General features: G+C 37.0%; 1 protein-coding gene across 1 annotated transcript in view; it reads left to right on the top strand.

The window, feature by feature from the left end:
* The window catches only part of LOC149543604 (nucleic acid-binding protein), a 124,115-nt gene that overhangs the window by 96,821 nt on the left and 6,717 nt on the right, over positions 1-20,577 (top strand). Inside the window, exon 6 of the mRNA XM_089798387.1 lies at positions 16,871-16,949. Within this exon, the coding sequence (XP_089654513.1) occupies positions 16,871-16,949 (79 nt within the window). The remainder of the gene's footprint in view (positions 1-16,870; positions 16,950-20,577) is intronic.

Genomic DNA, 20,577 nt, shown 5'->3' with positions numbered 1-20,577 from the left:
AGAGTAATCTCATGGAGACACAACCCTGGGCAAGATCATACCTCCTAAAAAGTAGGAATTGCCTCCTAAAAACAAGGAACGTCCCCCAACTAATCAATAACTGCCAGAACATCAAGTCCCCAACACTGAATAACCATACTAGTTCTCTATCCAACCCTGTCAGCCTACAAGACCCCATAATAAGCTGAGTCACATGTCTCTGCTAGACTAAGCTAAAAGAGGGGACATGACAGTCCTCCCCTCTTGGAGATGCTTGCCCACAAGCAATACAACACTAATCCTCCACTATCCCAAGCAATCCAAATACAGAGCACTGATCGAGCCCAAACGTGAAGTGTCTTGTCAGGACAAACATACTCCCCACTGTAAGGTGTAGAAGTGAAGTAGATCACATCATCATAGTAGAGTATCCACCCCTGAATACCCTTGCGCCCAAGAATCCAAACAAATGGCCATCTTGTCCTCCTGTCAAAATTCAGACCAGTAGCCGGTTCCCAAATAGTCCTGTTATGTAACCTGTCCGAAACCTCATACAATCTCTGTGGCAAATCTAAGGCAGCCACTCCTGTGTGTTGAGATATTGAGGGACATGGGTTTATGATCAAATCACTGTTACTATCTGAGTCCTGATCAGTAATCATGCTTCTAGCTGATCCACCTTGAGACGGAAGTGGGCATGCCTTGAGCACGATCTTCCTTCTCCCCACCATAAACTCCAGTTGTCTCTTCTTGAAATCTTGGCTATATCTCCCCAAATATTGCAACCACTGTACACGCAAAACTATATCCGTGCCCCCTAGATCACACATGTAAAAATCATCTATCAAGGTGTATCCCTTCATGCCTATGGTCAACTATGGGATACCCTTGACGCATTGCAAAGTTAGACCATTGGCCACAGTCACATCGATTTCTGGAAAATTCTGTGCTTGCAGACCACATCGGTCTACCATTCTTGTATTTATAAAATTATGTGTAGACCCATTGCCCACCAAACAATACACAATATGCCCATGGATCATACTCGAGTTGTAGAAGAGGTGAATCATCGGTGCACTTGACAACATAGCCATAGTCCCCTGTGTTGCGACTGCTACCTTAGCATCTTTGAACTCAATTTGGACACCATCATCTTTGTCATTTATATCCCGAACCTCCTCATCGTCTGCATTTGATATGACCTCAATAAGATGTGCCTTTCCCTGCCCAAGGCACCTATGTCCCAGTACCCATGGCTCCTTACAAGAAAAATATAATTTCCTCCTCCTTAGTTCATTTCTAGAATCCAGGTCTACATTGGGAGGTGGAGGTGGCGCGTCCTTAGCTTGTAAAGGAGGTCTCTGTGGTGCTTGTATATTCCCCGATGGTTTCTTATCAGTTTGATATGAGGTAGGAGTGGTGTCCAATCTCAATGTAGTCCCCTATTATAGCTTCCTTTTCTAGTAATTTCATTGGTCACCACTTTTGTTTGAGGCACGTAGCTAGAGGACAACGTATTGTGTGGCTCTTGGATACATGTGCATCACATAATTTCATAAGCACATGCTGGGCATCGAAGAGAAGGTTACATGTTGATGATGTACTAGTGTTCGAAGTTAAGGTAGCAAGAGGTGATAGATTAAGGTGCATAGCGAAAGTGCTAGGGCTTTCAATTCACTTTGATGACTACCTTCTAGAGGCAGATTTTTTTGTTGTTGATTTGGATGGGTTAGACACCATGTTGGGAAGGCATTGGTTATAGACTATCGACAGGTATACAGTTCATCATGGTAAGATGTAGCTGGAATTCTTATAGGAGGGTCAACAGGTGATTCTCAAGGCCATGCCAGAGGGTGAACCCAGAGTGATTTCAGCTCACAGGATGGAGTCTATTATGAGGCATGATGACATGGAGTGGGTGGTACATTGTTTCATCTCTTCTAAGGCTACATTAGGCTTAGGACAACAGTTTCATTGTGACGTACAACCAGTGCTTGATAAGCACAAGAGGGTTTTTGAGGACATACCCCTGAGTACACCTAGATAGAGGTTTTGAGCATATCATCTAGTTAGAGGAGGGTGCCAAGCCTGTCACTACTACCCCTTATCGTCACCCTAGACACTATAAAGAGGAAATAGAAAGGATAATTAAGGAAGTCTTAGACATGGGACAAATTAGATCCAGCTCTAGCCCTTTTGCTTCTATGGTAGTTTTGGTGAAGGAGGATGACACTCTTTGCATGTGTATTGATTACTATACTCTCAACAAGATGATCATTAAGAATAGGTACCCTATTCCTCGTATTGATGAGTTATTAAATGAGTTACATTGGGCAGTCTATTTCTTGAAGATAGATCTTCGATCCGAATACCATCAAATACGTGTTTGTGAGGAGGACGTGCATAAGACAGCTTCTAGATGCCACTACGGACACTATGAGTTTTTGGTAATGACATTTGGGCTCACTAATGCACCTACCACATTTCAGCTAAGTTACCAGATTCTCTCCAGCAACCCTCAAAGTCTGGTTATATTCTGTCCAAAGTCTAGTCCTTGTCAAATTCTCCCCAAATTCTTGTAGAGAGTCACAAATTTGCAACAAATTCTCTTAGAGGAAACTAGGCAGACTTCATAGTGAATTTTGAAGAATTTGCTGCCCAGCAGCCAAACGCGAGCTGAATTTGGTCTTGAAACAAATTGTTTTTACTTTTTTAAAGTGTTTTCTTTGCCTAGTTTGGTTTATTCGATCCTCCCAAAACCCTAAAAGTGATCACTAAAAAGGCCAAAAAAAGGTTTATATGTCATTTATGCATTTGTGAGTGAAAATGAAAATTTGCCTTTAGAGGAATCCAAATTGAAAATTGGTGAAGTCCAAATAAACGATTATAGAGGAATTTCTTTAAAAAAACTATGATATATTCTTTGAATCCAGGGCTTCAAATCTGAATCTCAACTTTTGATCTAGCTTGGTTAGAAATCCTTTAACCAATATAAAAATCATTCACATAACTGCACATATCTTTTGATGATTCCTTCCATTCTTAAACTGTCCCTTGATATGGAAATGTGCCCCATGCATGCGACCAAGGCAAGTGTATGAATTTGTATGTATGGCTAAATGATGCAATTAATATACTATTATATTGAAACATAGATATGGTGATGTATTTTCCTATGTTTCTTTACTATTAGCAGACTATTGTATGGACTTATTTTTTGTTGCATGCGCGCGCACACATATTTTTTAAAAAAAGATATGTTTTGGTACGGAGGAACCCAAAATGAATCCAAACCCAACTCAAAAAAATATTTGGACAAATTTTGAACCCGAATCTCAAACCTGCATTCGTACTAGAATTCGTACTGGCAACTTAACATTTCAGTCATGCATGAACCATAAAGAGCAGTTGCATAAGAGCGTGATGGTATTCTTTGATGATATCTTGGTTTTTAGCAGGACTTGGGAGGAGCATTTGCAACACTTAGATGAGGCACTTAGCATTAGGAGGGGCATTCATTGTTTGTGAAGGAATCGAAGTGTGAGTTTAGATTGACTGAGATTCTTTACTTTGGACACGTGATTGGTGCAGATGGGGTTAAGGTACACCGAGAAAAGATACAAGCTATCCTAGATTGGCCGCCTACGAGGAATGTATCAGATTTGAGAGGCTTCTTCGGTCTTTGTTCTTATTATAGGAGGTTCGCTAGAGGCTTCTCTAGACAACAACTCCCCTCACTAATCTCACACAGGAAGGGGCATTCAGGTGGATGGATGATGTTGGGGTAGTCTTTGATAGGCTCAAGAACGTGATAAGCACATGCTTGATTTTGGCACTTCCCGACTTCTCGCACCCCTTTATCTTAGAGTGCAATGCTTCAGAAAATGAAATTGGCGCAGTTTTGATGCAAGACAGGCATTTGATAGCTTGAGAGCTGGAAGTTCAAGGACAGTGAGAGATTGTACTCCACCTATGACAAGAAGATGCTAGCCATTATGCACGCCTTAACCAAGTTTAGATAGTACTTGGTGGATGGCAAATTCACGGTTAAGACAAACTACAACAACTGCCATATTTCTTAGAATAGAAGGATCTAAATGAAGGACAACAAAATTTGGTTAGCAAGATTCAGGCATATGATTTTGACATCGAGTAAGTCAAGGGTAAGAACAACATAGTTAGTGATGCACTTTCCAGGACACTGCTAGTAGTCGAGTGTTGTGCCATTTCAGAAATATCAACAGATTGGAAGTCCTAGTTATTGGTTGAGTATTCTAAGAATACTCAAGCTTGTCAGATCATGGATGGGCAACTCTAGGACAGCACGTACAAGGTAATCAATGATTTGATTTTTTATAAGGATAGGATCTACCTCGTACCAGAGTCTAAGCTCAAGGTAAAAATCATGAATGCCCTTCATGATGCGCCATCAGTCGGACACCCAAGTTTTTTCAAAGCCTACAGATAGGTTAGAGAAAGCTTTTTGTGGAAGGGCCTTGAGGACGATGCCCTTCAGCATGTCAGAGAGTATTAGACTTGTTAGCAGAACAAGTCAGAGCACGAGTTTCTGACTGGATTATTATAGCCTCTTCCTATTCCAATACAGAAATGGGAGAGTATCTCTATGGACTTTATTAGAGGGTTGCCGAGGGTTTAGGGCAGAGATTCCATTTGTGGTTGTGGACCGAGTGATTAAGTTTACTTATTTCTATGCTATAATGACGGACTGGTCGGCCTCTCAGGTAGCCGAGTTGTTTTTTCAAGAGGTTTTTCGTCTACATGGCCTACCTCAGACCATTGTGAGTGACAGGGATAGAAAATTTCTTAGCACCTTTTGGTAGGAATTATTCAGATAGGTAGGTACTAAGTTGACACCCAACACAAGTTACCATCCTCAGACGGATGGGCAGACTAAGATAGTAAATAAATGGGTGGAGGGTTATCGCCGGAACTATGTAGTGGGGCAACAAAGAGCCTAAGTTAAATGGTTATATTTAGGGGAGTACTGCTACGAATCATCCTATCACATGTCCATTCGTGTGACACCCTTTCGAGCTCTCTATGGCAGCGAGCCACTATCATTCGTAGATTTGGCCTTATAGGACAACAAGGCACTGCTAGCTGGAGATTGGATAAAGGACCAATAGGACATTCTCAGGACTCTTTGGGAGAACATCCTACGGGCTTAGAATCAACAGAAGATGTATGTTGATCGCCACCGGATAGAGCGCAGTTTTGTGTTAGGAGACATGGTTTATCTTTGCCTCCAACCTTATAGGTAGAGCTTCTTGAAGAAGAGTGGATCTAAAAAGCTTCAACCTAGATTTAATGGTCCTTATTGCATTACTAGGAGGGTTGGTGAGGTTGCTTATGAGTTGGAATTGCCAGGTGACAATAGGATCCATAATGTTTTTCACATGTTGTGCCTCAAGAAAGTGATTGGTCAACATATAGTGCCTTCAGTTGGATTCCCCCTACTTGATGTGGACGCAAAACTAGTTTTGGTTCCAGCCGAGGTGATTGAGGTTAGAGAGATGGAGTTGCATAACAGATCCATTAGGGAGTGTTTGGTTCGCTGGAAGGATTTGCCATCTTAGGATGCCACCTGGGAGGGTGAATTAGTCTTGTAGCATTTGGCACTGAGATTGCTTGAGGGCAAGCAATCCTGGGAAGGGAGGATTGTAATGTCCCCTTCTCCGTGCTAAGCCTTTCCGACGCCTTGATTGGTCTATCTTTCCATCCGGATAGGCTAATGACATTAATCTAGAGGATGCCAGCTAGTCACAGGAATTTATTTGGTTTTGTTTGGGGAGATATTAAAGTTTAGGGAGCTTTTATATAGTTAAGTCACTTTATTTTATAAAGTGGATTTATAAAGTTACTTTATGACTTAAAGTCATTTTATAACAAAGATAACTTAAGTGACTAAAAAACAAAAAAGTTTTTTATCCCACATTGCTTAGTTGTTTGTTGTCTCCCTCATATCGAGGTTAGAAAAGCAATAGGCCTTCTTGGAAATTATACCATGAAATATATTAATATATTGAATAGATGAAGTTGGTTGCTTAAATGTTACTAGTTTTCTTAAGGATGAAATCCCTTAAGAAGAATTGAGAGGCTGGACATAGCCCCAACACCTCACTTTATTGTATTTAGGTCCAGAACTGGAGGCAGCATATTGGAGTCAACAATAATCACTCTTAAGGTTGTGGCAAGTCGGGAAAGGTGTCATGGGCAAGAAGCAGGAAGTCCTTTTGGGCATGAATTTCAGTGATAGCAAGCACAAAGGTAAGCAAATTTAGTTTGCAGCTTCAAGACATCAAACTCAAAGGACAGTTGGACGTAGCCCCAAACTAAGCAAAGTTAAACATATACAGGTTCATCAGGAGTATTACGTTCATGATGGGTTGATAGAGTAGAGGAACGCGGGTCCACTTCTAAGCTCTGATTGAACAGCAGAGGCACCTTGAGTTGAGAATGCACGGGTAGTATGAATTGGGTGGAGATAGTGTGCGGTCTATTGGAATCCAAGGCGGAGTAGCGTTTTGAGAACTATCGAGCAAACATTGGGCTTGACTAGATAGGAGCTAGCATGGATAGGCCACTCAACCGTAGCACGCTCTTATCACTGTGATCATGGTTTGCAAATGCCACTTCTAGGTCTCTTCTATCACATTACTTCTTGCATGTTAGGACGTCACCCTAAGGGACTTAGGAGTTAATTCATTTGAATTTGCTATTGAAGGAACAATCCATTTCCAGTCTATTACGTCTTCTTTCTGGTTGGAATTTTCTGTTAGTAGTTGTGATAGAAATTAAATATCAATGCAAAATAATTTACTTCTTGGATCACCACTGGTATCAAAATATTTTTGGGAGACAATGAATTAATTTGTTTGAGCAGTCGCACAACATTTTTGATAGCAGTCCCAGTAGGGACATTTCAGCAGAAGTCTTTTATAGTTATATAACTGGGAATTCCCATAGAAATCTGATAGCATAATCAAAACAAGGTGCAATGGAAGGTCTGAAAAACAAGGTTTTCTCAAAAGAATTTAACGTAACCTTTAATCATGAGTAGCTAAGGAACTTGCAAAGGGAGAAACAAATTGGAAATGGGTTGTACATCATTGGATTGCAATTGAATGCTTCATGACCATCTTTTCTCATAAATTGGAAGAACTAAATGCCTATTTATCCAAAGTGGATCAATCTGATTGGAAGTTCTTAAACTTGGTCTTGCAGCCTTTGTGGTTGCCTTAGTACAACATAGTTTCATTGGGCATCCAAGTGTAGCAATAAGACTAATGGTCGCCTCTTGCCTCAGCGAAATGACCAGAATCACAACACCTTGCAATATTAAGAAGGGTATTATAGAGGATTATGGACAACCTACGGGGGTTACATGATGACAAGGACCCTACTTGTGGTAAGAAGGTTAAGATTCTAAAACAATGGCAATTACCAGATTTTTCATTCCCATGTTGGACCTTTATTGTGAAGAGATCTTTTGACAATTGTTTCATTGTCTCTTAATTTTTCTTAGGAAGCATCATCACGAAATTGTGAGATCTTGCATTAAAACAATCATGCCATTAATATTAGACAAGGATGATGATGAAATTGTGAGATCTTGCATTAAAACAATCATGTCATTAAATATTAGACGAGGATGATGACGTATGTAAGGAATTACGATTAGATTTGCTGGCTTTATGGCAAAAGGAGAATATAACCTCACCTATTGCTTACAAGCTTGTAGAGGAATTAATTGAACATAAATTTGACATGTTCAAGAAATTATTAACTGAATGTGAGTTAACATTAGGAGATATACAGGTTGCAAGATGTCTAAAAAATGAGTAAGAACCAAATAAGGAGAGAGGACTTTTTTTACATGCCATCAGACATGGACACCTTCTCATGTTTGTGATGTAGATAAGGCAGCTCAGGAAATTCAGGCCAGCAATGGAAATAATAAGATTCTCACCATTTTGCCCCCACAAGAAAATACAATTAATGGTGATGACATGAATTCAACTACTGTTAAAAGAAGGAGAAATTTAAAACTCTACATTGGTGACTTAGAGATGGAAATTGACCAAGGTTCCATTAAGGATTGTCAATGTGGAAGCATGATGGATGTTTATAAAATTTCATGTCATTAGGAATTGTTTAGTGACATAGCAGCAATGTTGCCTTTGCATACAAATCAATCTGAAACATATGATGACATCTTTGAAAGGTGTGATGAATGATGCATGTCTTATATTAGCAGCTCACTTATAAATGATAGGGTTTTAGATGACCAAACAAAGATGTTATTCAAGGATGATGATGTTTTGGATAATCAATCAAAAAATGCCCCTCACAATAATAAGGATGAGAAACATATCTTGAAGAATCAGCTGAAAGTCACTGAAGATATGATTGTTGCAGCCTTAGTATGCTATGATGACACTCACAAGATCATTGAGGGTCTTTACAAGAAGACACAAATAAAAAAGAGTCAAATGGGAATAGGAAGTGATTGTATGGTGCTTCTTTATAGAGGGTTAAAGTAGCCTTTGAGTCTGAAATCAAATTATTTATGCTTTCTTACAGACAAGGATTACATAAAGGTTTCCGAAATATATGCTAAACAAGCGAGGGAAAAAGATAATGTGGTTAGTAAGCTCAATTTGGAGCTTAATGTCGCTGAAGAGGCATTGGCTAATACATGCGTTGCTCTTCATAAAGCAAAAAATCAGATTGTTGCAACCAGACAATCTAGGGAACAGGAGATCTTAAGAAGGCATGAGTTTTTCTAGGAAGTAATTAAGGAACTTGATATCATTCAATAGACTTACGATTTTGATAGCTGCCCTAAGAAATTGACAAAACTATTAGAACACCGAGATGAGATGGAAGACATTCAGTTGGTTGACAATTAATGTGAGATGGATGCTGATTTGACTTTTGATAATCCACTTTTTGAAGTGGAAGAGGAAGATCTACTTGATTCACATGACAAGGATGAGATTGATTGCAAGATTTGGGACCCAGATGTATGCACTTGTTTTGGAATTTGGTCATAGGACTACAACGATAGGGTGATTACTAGAGAAGATTGTATGAGGATGCACATCTATTCCCAAGATCAGATGGATAGACTGGTTTGGGATCCAGGAGTTCACAAGATGGACACTATGCATTAGGTGGACTATTTTGAGTTGCTTTACTATTTGAGACTTGACACAATTGTGTTCAGAGTAGGACACAATTGTGTTCAGAGTAGCACAACACGTAGAAGCAACAATATCTCTTAGGATGACATGGGATACAGAGATCATAATGATAGATGGGTTATATTCTTATTTCTGGTACCACAATATGATAGGTCTCGACTTCAAAATTACCAGTTTGGGGCACAAAGATGCTAATTGATGGACATGGGATCTTGGTATTGGTTTATGGACTTGTGATCGCTTGAGGGCAAACAATCTTGAGGAGGGAGGACTGTAATGTCCATTTTTTGGGACCTTAGGAAATTAAGAACATTTTCCTGTATTATTAAAAATTGACTTAGTGAGAACATAATGTAACTTAGTTAAGATGGGTGAATTTAATATTACAAAGTGGTCGAAAGTGACAAAGGAGGAATAAGGCGAAAAGACAAGAAAAGACAACCGAAGGGTCATTGTTTGAGCATTAAATGAGGAAGTCCCATTCTTTTTTGACATACTTAGATTTGGATATTGTTTCAGTTTTCTCTTCAAGGAAGTGGAAGCTTTGCTTTTAGTTTCATGATCCTGAGGACAGATTCCTTAAGGCTCTTCTAGTGTATTTGACGCAAACCCGGTTCAGCATTGTGGTGGATTCTAGACGGAGTTCACACTGAGCGTACAGGTTCTTTCTTAGTATTTCCAATCCAGCTGTAATACTGTTTACAAGATTGGGTATTTGAGTGCTTGTTATTGTGTTGTTGATGTACAATGGAATACCATATTCTAGGAGAATTCATATTAGCTTTTTCTGGTCATGTTTTTGTATTGCTGGTTATTATAATACAATAGCAAATCTGGAGTTTTGAACTGCATATGTTAACAAGTATCCATTGGCTCATTTGCGGGTTTAATTTGTTGGTTTTATTTACATGAGTTGTTGGTTGTATTCTGAAATTTGTTTTTGAGATAAATTCAGGATATTATATTAATACTAGACCAGATATTTGCTATGCAGTGGGTGTACTGAGCCAGTTCATGTGTGAACCCAAACATGCATATCTTGAGATACTTACATGGCATGGTTGGATATGGCTTGAAGTATCCTTCAAGAGTGAACTCGGTCTTGGAAGGCCATATGAAATTCTGATTGGACAGGAAGTGTTGCTGATCTTAAGAGCACCCCTGGTTGTTGTTTCAGTTTGGGATCTGCTATGATTTTCTGATGTAGCAAGAAACAATCATGTGTTGCTCAATGTACAAAAGAAGCTGAATATATTGCAACTAGTGTAGTAGCTCGTGAAGCAGTGTAACTTCGAAAGCTCCTAGCTGGATTGTATGGATAACGATTAGAGTTTACAATCATTCATTGTGATAATCAAAGCTGTGTGGAACTTTCTGTCAATCTTGGATTCCATGATAGGACAAAGCACATAGAGATCAAATATGACTATATCAAAGATGTGGTGGAAACGTATGCAATTTGGCTAAAGTATACTAGCATGAATGAACAAATAGTTGACATACTCATTAAGCCATTGCCAAACTAAAATTTGTGTACTTTTGAGATAAGCTTGGAATTGTGGAAAATGAATTCCTAGCTGAGAGGGAGTCTCAACTTTGTTGGGTGGATATTTTGCAACCAACAGTTTTGTGGAAATCTGGTCGCAAAATAGGTAGACCAGCCACAATGTATGAGACCAAGTCTCTCCTACATTGAAGGAAAGGCTCCCCCTTCTCACTGTTCCTTGAATCAACTCAAGGTAAGCAAGAAGTAAAAAGATTTTGTAAGGGGTGTTATCAATATTTTTTCCTCTTTAACTTTTAGGAAAGAATCCACTTACCCGCAGAGTGAGTAATGGGCAAGATGAAATCTCTATCTACACTTCTATCTAGTAGCTGGAAACGATGATATAGATAAACCAACACGAACTCAAAGGTTGATTGAAAGAGTATCAGTTTGGCTCTAAGTCCCACTTGTCTATTTGATAAGAAAAATCACTGCCATTGGGGCGCAAAGACTTTCAGAAGTAGATGATCTCTATTCTATAAGAAAAACCTCTACCATTGGGATGCGCAGACTTACAAAAGTAGGGAAATTCTAACTATTTTTCATGAATTCAGATGGTAACACAAGCTACAGTCAAAGCTTCTAGTCTATGTATTACCACAATCACTCCTAGTCAAAGCTTTGGCTCCGATTACTTCTTAACTCACTACGCTCTATTATTGAACACACAATAATAACACGAATCAAAGACAATAGGCGCAAATTATAGTCAAAGCTTCTAATTTTCTCTATCGCAATTGCTTCCAGTCAAAGCTTCGAATCCAATTGCTTCTTTTATTCACTTTTCTCCCAAGTACTACACAATCAAAGTTATGCTTGCACAAGTTTGGCAGAGCTTTCTTGCATATAACAAAGGTGATTTTTATGAGGGGCACTCCTTTATATAGGAAAAGGAGTTGAGAAAAAGGAAGAACAAGTGAGAGCAACTCAACCAACTTTGACCTGGCCTAACAAACTAGAGAAATTATTGGATTACATGTCATTACATATGTAAATCGTATTACAATAATACATCCTCTCCAACAACAAACATGAAAGAAGAAGAAGAAGAACGACGAAAAAGAACTGAAACAATCCTACGGATTGTTCTGAAGGGGATCAGGAGTTCTTGTATTTTATGGCACTGCATTCACCTTGATAATTATGTTGTTACGTCTTTTGATAGCCTTTGACTCTCTTTGATGAATTGTCCATTGTCATTTGAAATCTTGATGTGATCAAAACTTTTTCTCGTTCAAGTTGTTGAATTCTCCTTTGTAGATTGGTGCATTCTAGAGTCTCCGACACTTTGAAAACCTTTTCGATGGTGTCTGGATGTAAACTCAGAACAACTTTCCAACAAGCATTTGTAACTTTTGTTTTTTTGAAAAAAATGCTTGACGCATTCCCACACGAACTTAGGTTCTCAAATAACCATTGGGAAAATGAAGATCAAATGAATTACTGCTTCTTGAGAATCAAAACATGCCTTCTTGAGGGGATATCTCTGTTTTTCTTTTCGAAGAAGTTTTGACATATCTTGAAGGGTGTGCCACAACATGAAGATGATAACATCTTCCAATGAGATTGAATCTTTGAGAACTTTGGGATTTGAGTTGCAATGACGAATTCATGAGGGGTGTGTATTTAAAAGTATGGATTAGACACTTATGAAACACATATAATGACTGAAAATGAATCAAATAGCATATGTATTTGGATGGAAAGGGCCAAAGTTGGAGTTGGAAAGATGGATTGTATGTGGGCAATGATGGGCTTTCGTGGGTATAGCCAAGAAAACAAGTTGGGATGCATATGAATGCATACAAATGATAACTTTTGACTTTAAAAGTGTGATGTTTAGTCAAAAATGGTTTCTCCGGATGCCATTACATGTAAAACGAACATGCATTTAGGTTTGGAAGATGGAAATGCATCTAAATGGGAATGAAGGATAAGACTACATGTAGATGTGGACGAAGGGTGAGATTACATGTAATCACATGTGGAGAATGAGATGTAGTATGTTAGACATGGAAAGTGCAACTACATGTAATTGCTCTTGAAGTATAATTGCATATGATAGGAATAGATGCAATGTGCCTTGGCATGTAATGGAGAATATGGAATGAAATGATGCACTTCCACGATGAGGTGGAAGATGGAGTGAAGTGAAACGTGCTCTCAAGTTCTTGGGAAGAAATTGCAAGTTTTTCCAAAAGAAGAAAAATGAGAAAGCAAGCAAGCAAACAATGAAAACAAGCACAAAACAAACTACCTGTGGTCTTAAACTCATACATGTCAAAAAGCAAGTTGCTATCAAATACAAATTCGAATTTGGAGTTTGGGAAAAAATCAGAAGTATGAAAAATGAGAATTTTCATTATTTTTAAAGAAAAAATGCACTTTTCATGGGCTCTATATGAACAAGTGTGCAACATCAAGCTAAAATTTGCATGGAAATAGCAAGATAAGCATGAATTGATGAGCAAGTTTTAAAAAGCCCTTTTACTTGGAGATTAAAGAGCCAAAATAACAAGAATCATAGACTTTGAAGACCATTCTCCTCCAAATCCAGATTCTCAAACAATAATTTGACTTCTTCCGTACTTGCATTTAACAAATATTAGTGAGCAATGAAGGGTCAAATTTGACATGAGAACACCAAAAAACATGGTCTCCAAAGGCAATAGCATGCATTAAAACTCAAAAACAACTCTTATTATATCATGTGTATGGGCTGGAAATGCCATTTTTTTAGTTTTTAAAACAAAAATGTGCCCTTTATATGCAAAAATATGGGTCGTTTTTGCAAAAGCGTGGCTTAAAAATGCATGTATTTGAGTCATTTTTTATTGAGGAATGCAAAAACGTCTTCCCCAAATGCATATACGTGGACCCAAATGCAAAAATGTGACTTCAAAGTGCATAATTGTGGATAAAAAACCCAATTTTTTGGGCCAACAAAAGATCAAAAGTGCCCCAAATCTCGGCGTTTTTCACAAAAATGTGGCTCAAAAATGCAAAATCTGGGTCATTTTTGTTTTGGATATGCAAAATCATGACCCCGAAATGCATATATATGCATTAAAACTCAAAAGCGCCTCCCTTGTGATATGGATTTCAAACCATTATATGGGCAGATCTAAGCATTTTTGATGAAAACATCTTTTTGGAGGAGGAAAACATCAATTTTTTTGTCCTTGAATCTTCAATTCCGGGTTTTCTGAAGACATGTGCATGTAGTTGAAGACAAATCACACCTTTTGGGTGCAATTACATGTTTTAAAGTGACCAAAAGAAACTCCTTATTCAAATCACATCTTTTGGATGCAAGTGCATGTTTTAAAAACACATGTAATGGAGTCTCTAAGCAAAATTGCACATTTTGGATGCATTTGCATATTTTAAAATTTGCTCTCAAATGACCCTTAGTGCAAAATCGCACCTTTTGGGAGTCATTGCATAGTTGAAAACACATGTAATGACATGTTTTATGTGTTTTAAGATTGTCGTGTTATTCAAAATTGCACCTTTCGGATGCAATTGCATATTTTGATGAAAATGTGCTTTTAGACATGTTATGCACAACTAAAGTGATGAATTAAGCACATTGCAATTTAATATTTGAAGAAGTATTACTCAAATGGGTTATAAATAATATTTACACTATATAGATAAATATATAATGTGCAAATATCATTTTAAAAGTAATATTTACTTGGATGTTTTGAATTAAAACTCAAAAATTAAATTAAACTATATAGTTAATATAGTCCCTTAAAAGTAACTCAACTTAAAAATATAATATAAAGTGCTCTATAGTTACTTTAAGTGAAAAATTAAAATAACTTAAAAAAAAACATAAAGTGAATTTATGTTATAATTTTCAAAAAGTGAATGTCAACTTCAAAATATAACATGATATTTTAATTTGTGTAGTTGCACCTAGAAAGCCCACTTATTGGGCACTAAAATGGTCATATCTTTTGATTGCCAACTCTGATTAAGCCCTAAGATAGATCGAATCGAAGGGAAAACCGAAAGCAATAACTTGAGCAAAATCAAAGGACCAAAAGCCAACAAATACACTCAAAAATGAGAAAAAGGATGTTGAAGGCTTAAACAATCAAGCATAGGCTCGACAAACAGAAAAACTAAAAAGACTTGATGAAAGCCTTCAGTAAAAGGATTGATTATATCAATTGAGGTTGATCAATTGATCAATACTAACCAATGAAATAATGAACTATCAGAGAAATGTGAAACTAAGTTGAAAAGTTTCATACTGTTACCTACATTTTGTGGTGACAAAATGTAGAACAACAAACTTCAGTAGTTCCTCGAGATGTAGCATTCTTCTCTGTGAGAGAAATTTAAGGTTTCAACCCTCGTCGCATTCTTCTCTATGAGAGAAGTCTGAGGTTTCAGCCCTCGTAGCACTCTTTTGTACGAGAAAAGTTTGAGGTTTCAGCCCTCAGAGCATTCTTCTCTGCGAGACAAGTCTAAGGTTTCTGCCCTCATAGCATTCTTCTCTTTCAGAGAAGTTTGAGGTATCAGCTCTCATAGCATTCTTCTCTGATGAGAGAAGTTAGAGGTATGAACCCTCGTAGCATTCTTTTTAGCGAGAGAAGTTTGAGGTAGCAGCCCTTGTAGCATTCTTCTTTGTGAGAAAATTTTGAGGTATTAGCCCTTTCTCCATCGTCTAGGAGTACCTATGATGGATGTCATGTGATTGACTCCATGACTTAAGACTTGTATTGAGTAGCCGTGGCTAACACTATACTATAACTCATATGAGTACATCCTTGCTAGCTAAGAGGGAGTGTTGAAGGAATAGCATCGGGAGGCTGAGACGATAAATATTATATATAAATTAACAAACAGATACAACAGTGATCTATTAAGACAATCCAACAACGATCATAATTTGTTAAGGTGTTAATGAAATCAAATGAATCAAGTCTCCAAATGATGATCATCACTTGCAAAGGATGTGATAAATAGTTGTGCGATTAACATTAAGGAGAGACTATTAACATAGAGATTGGCATTCTCATGAAAAAATGAAAAGAGGCGATTTTTAATAGACATGTCTGTTGAATATCCAAGAGACACATCCATTTTCTGTAGAAGATATATATATTGTTGAAGATTGATCTCTTGCATACCGTCAAAGATATTAATATATAGTTCCTGTATAGGTCGATATGTATGCAGAGGCACATCAATATGTGAATATTGATACTGTTAGTGGCAATCAATATCATATTCAGATCGAAGGTCACTGCCAGGAGATGGAGGATACATTGATTGCAGTTTATAAATATCATATATTGCAGAGGATATTGAGATCACAGACTATATATATTAATACAGAGAATATAATACGTATTGGAGATACATAAACAGTAAAGAGCATTTCATATATTTTGCAGATCAATACGTATATATTGATCTTGACAAGTTCTAATCAGACCTTGAATATTTTTATAAATATGTACACAGAATAATTGCTGGTTTTTCACTTACAAGGTTAGAAGGTTTTCCCAGGGCATATACTGTGTGCTTTCATTGAATTAATTTAAAACCGCATTCTTTATTATATGACATTAAAACTTAACACCCAGTAGCAACTTCACCACATTGAATAAGTCTCTTGAGTGGTTTTTATGATGTTGCAAACCATAAAAAATGGCCTTGAAAACTCATTGAAGAACACTTGTAAAGGGAGATAAACACTAGTATCAAGCATGCACAAACTTCTAATGCATATGGCTAGAACACCAACACTTTAGAAGACTTTATTAACATGTGATTCTAGACCATTTGCAGTGTTTCTGATCATTGCGGTTAGATTATGTTTTGTAGTGATTTTCAGTTGCAAAGCTCTGTTCAGAAAATAAAGGAGGGCCACATTATTTAGTAACAATTTTGCCTTGGTTCTAGATTTCATTTTTTTATCCATAATAAAGCCCTTATGGGATGCATTGCTTCTGCTTTTGGCTTGAGAGAACCTCGTTCAAATTTGTAAACAAAGAAGCAGTTTCTTGTGGGATATATTGGTCTGTAGCTTGTGGACAATTGTATTTGCGCCCATTATTGCTTGATATTTGATGTGATTGGATGTTAATAACAGGCAAGAAATAAGGATGGAGCGTGAAAAGCAGAAAGATGCTGAACTTGAGGCAATGCAACTCTCTATGAAGTCTGGAAAGGTGACATTCTTCATATTCTTCAATTATTTTTGCATGTATGGTGTATATGTACAAGAGAGTAGTGATAATTGTTTTTGCTGCATTCTATAATGAATTTAATCTTTGCATATTGCTTGTACAGTCTCTAAATCATTTATGTGGTTTATTACTTTGAAATAATCTTTTAGGATAATTGTTTTTCTAATATTCAATGTATATGTTCTTTTACTCCTAAAGGTGTTCACTATTGTTTATGGCAAAGCTTTGTTGGAGGCAACCTAGTTGAGGTGTTTTTGTTATCATATTTTGTTTCATATAACCCTTGGACAAAATTGTTTTGATAACCTTAATTTTTCTCCATGTTCCTTTTGCTCCCATGAACACATTTACTTCATCATGTGCCTGCCAAGCGTGTTGTCCCTTTCCTAAAATTTGGCCTAGAATCACAATCACGACAAATTAGGGTTAGGGTTACATCTTACCAATAAAATATCTCTTGTAATAGCATGATCCTATCTTTTTTTCTATTAGAAATAGTCAATGAACTGATTACAGAAGCAAAAAGTAAAAAAGTATCTACAACACTATCATCCAATTAGTGTCGATCAAGTTCAGAGTATGAGCTTAAAATTTACAACGGAAGAGACTGAATTTCAACCGACATTAACAAAGCAAACATGAGACAAACATTAGACTCATTATGCCCAAAAAAGAAATCAGACTATACTGATTAGTCCCATCCATCATTATTGCTTTTGTCATTAGTAATATTCCAGCTACTGGCCTCCTCCCTCTGAATACTACTGCCATGTTCATGCAAGTTCCCCTGTTGAGTCTGATCAGGATTAGTATATCTGGTATTCAATCTATCCTTATCCTATTCTTCAAGCACAAAATTGGAAATCTGATGTCTTTTTGGAATAACACCATGTTGCCTTCTTTAGCAGCTCCAGAAACCTCTCCCTTGAGACTTCAATAATGGCAGTGACCTGTGACATGATCGGTCTTTTCGGCAAAAGTTGTTTCTTTTGACATGTAGAGGACTTTGGTTCTATGATCAATACATCATGATTCATAATGTTGGCATGGTGATATTTGAGCATATGAGTTCATGTAGAGACCAGAATGTTTTTGAAAATATTTGTTTCGTTTGACAGGTATAGGATCTAGGCTGCAATGGCACAGCGACATGATTCATAATGCTGGCATTGAGAGCTTTGAATACTTATGTTTGTAATCACTCAATGGGAACAATTTCAGGAAGGGTGGATTGTCCCTCTGGTTTGACATCCCATTGTTTTGCCTCCCCGCGAAGGGAGAAAGCAAGGGAAATAATGATATTTATATTAGGCTCGATCATTTTATTTTTAGAAAGGCAACATAAGTTTATAACACTTCATTCAAAATATAATTCAAAGGGATTTATTGATATGGTTCAAAATTATCTCTAATTCTAAGAGAGAGACAATATTAAATAAAATAGAGGCCCCAAAGTGCACACATTAAAGCTAAGTTGCTGGTTTGGACTCTAGTTCATATGTGGGTTTGACATTCAGGTTTGAAATTCAAACAATTTTTTTTAGGCTGGGCTCGGGTTCTTTTTGAGTTTGTCCGTAAAAGTTTTTAAATTTTTTTTATATTTATGTAAAAATGTGCTGCAGCAAATAAGTTCATACACCACTATGCTAATATAAAGCAATTTAGCAAAATACACCACCACAGTATGTCACAGGATTTGCCGAACTTCATACATGAAGTTCGGAATTTGGTGAATCGTATAAAATCTAAAAAACTCATTCAAATTCATCTTATAGTTTGCATAGAACCAGGCAAGGGCATTTTTATTAAAATGTATTACATAGATAGGTAAAACAAATGGAACCACGCTCTGTCGTTAGTGTTTTGCATAATAAACTTGAATTTGTTGATTTTGTTAGGAGGGCTTCAAATGCATAATGACACCATTGATCACGTGGGTGAGATTGCATTGTGTGTTGAACAACATTCGCATGGCACCTATGTCGGCTGTGAAACCAGAATAGAACAAAATACATTATGCATTGCGCGCTTACTCAGAAAGCTAGAGAGAGGGATTCGTCATTTATATATTAGGAAATTAAAATTAAATTCTTGAACATACCAACATTATAATGTGTTGAGAGTTATTAATATTGTTTTTATTTTAATTTTTTTATTTAATAAGGTTTGAAATATTTAAAATAATTTTAAATTTTGATAAATAGAAAGTTTGACTATTTTATCTTCTAATATAAATATAGAAAAGTTTATATATTCGAATTAGTTTAAAGTTTTGATGCGATATTATTTGAGTGTAATAAATAACAAATTTGATGATTTTATTTTATAATATTATTGAAATTTAAATAGAAATGTTAAATTATTTTGATAACGTAATGGATTTTAATATTTATATATTTTAAATTCAAATTTATACGAGGCGAATTTAATGTTGATTTTTTTCGAATTTTTCACCCTTGCCGAACTTTATTGTTACAGACTCGAACTTGAACCTTGTGACATAATGTAATGTTCCTAACTATGTATTTGTCTGTCGATTGCAAAAATGGCGACGGGGAGCAAATGGAAGTGGCCGTACGGCCTGATGGACAACCACACGAGAATCAGTATGTTGTACGAATGAAAAGGCAAATGTCTGCATGGGGCCGTACAGTGAGGAGGGAGGACAAAGTACAGTCAAACTAGTCATATATTGCAGCACGGGGGCAGTTGACAATTGTACAGATGTGTTCAAGAGGCCATAGAGTATGAATGTTTCATGGCTGTATAGTCCACAAAGCAGGAAGGTCGTACAGTAGGTGTTCAGAAGGTTGCGGATTACAAAGCAAGGTTGTACAGTATGATTATGAGGCTGTACGGTAGATTTCAGAGGGCCGTACGATGGAAGGTATAGTTTATGGAGGCGTTTGTGTTCGTATCGATGCATATTTGTGCGGGTGAAGTCGTGTCGTGATGGAAGGTGAATTCGCTTAATACACCATGAACAAGATAAAACCTGAACAAGAATGGAGAGTGAACACAGAAACATTCAATTAATATTTGCCAAGAGATGGTGCTCTGATTTGCTAGATCTGAGCGAAGTATTACAGGTGATGGAATAGGGCGAGAGTTAAATCCCACCGAAATCGGACAAACCAAATAGGTCCAAAATGACAAACAATAGAGAACTCGAACAAGAATTCGCAGTACAGAGAAAATAATCCAAATTGCATACCTATGACTACCTACATGCCGTGCTTAAAATACCCATCAGGAAAAACCTTCCGAAGGTGTACAAAGATAGCCGATGGCCATACTTACTTATGGAAACAATTAAAATAAAAATGGGTTCGAGATAAATTAAATCAACTGGCCCATTAACAAGGTTTAATTAAATACATTTATTTTATAACCGGGACATTACACATAGCCACCACATATATTAATGATTTTGTTTGAATGACAAGACAAAATGTCAAAATTCACCACCATATGAATGTTTCAGTTCAAAAACTTTAGACTCATATGTGGTCAAATATCAATGTATCATAAAAAATCATCAAAGAATTCATCATCATTAGGGAATTGCTGATTAGAAGCACAATTAGTGCCACTAGCATTAGCAGTTTCA

This window comes from Cupressus sempervirens, chromosome 8 (assembly GCF_028749045.1).
Source record: "Cupressus sempervirens isolate cs-2001-9-10 chromosome 8, ASM2874904v1, whole genome shotgun sequence".
Lineage (NCBI taxonomy): Eukaryota > Viridiplantae > Streptophyta > Pinopsida > Cupressales > Cupressaceae > Cupressus > Cupressus sempervirens.
The sequence above is the reverse complement of the archived record's forward strand: the minus strand, read 5'-3'. Positions and strand labels throughout refer to the sequence as shown.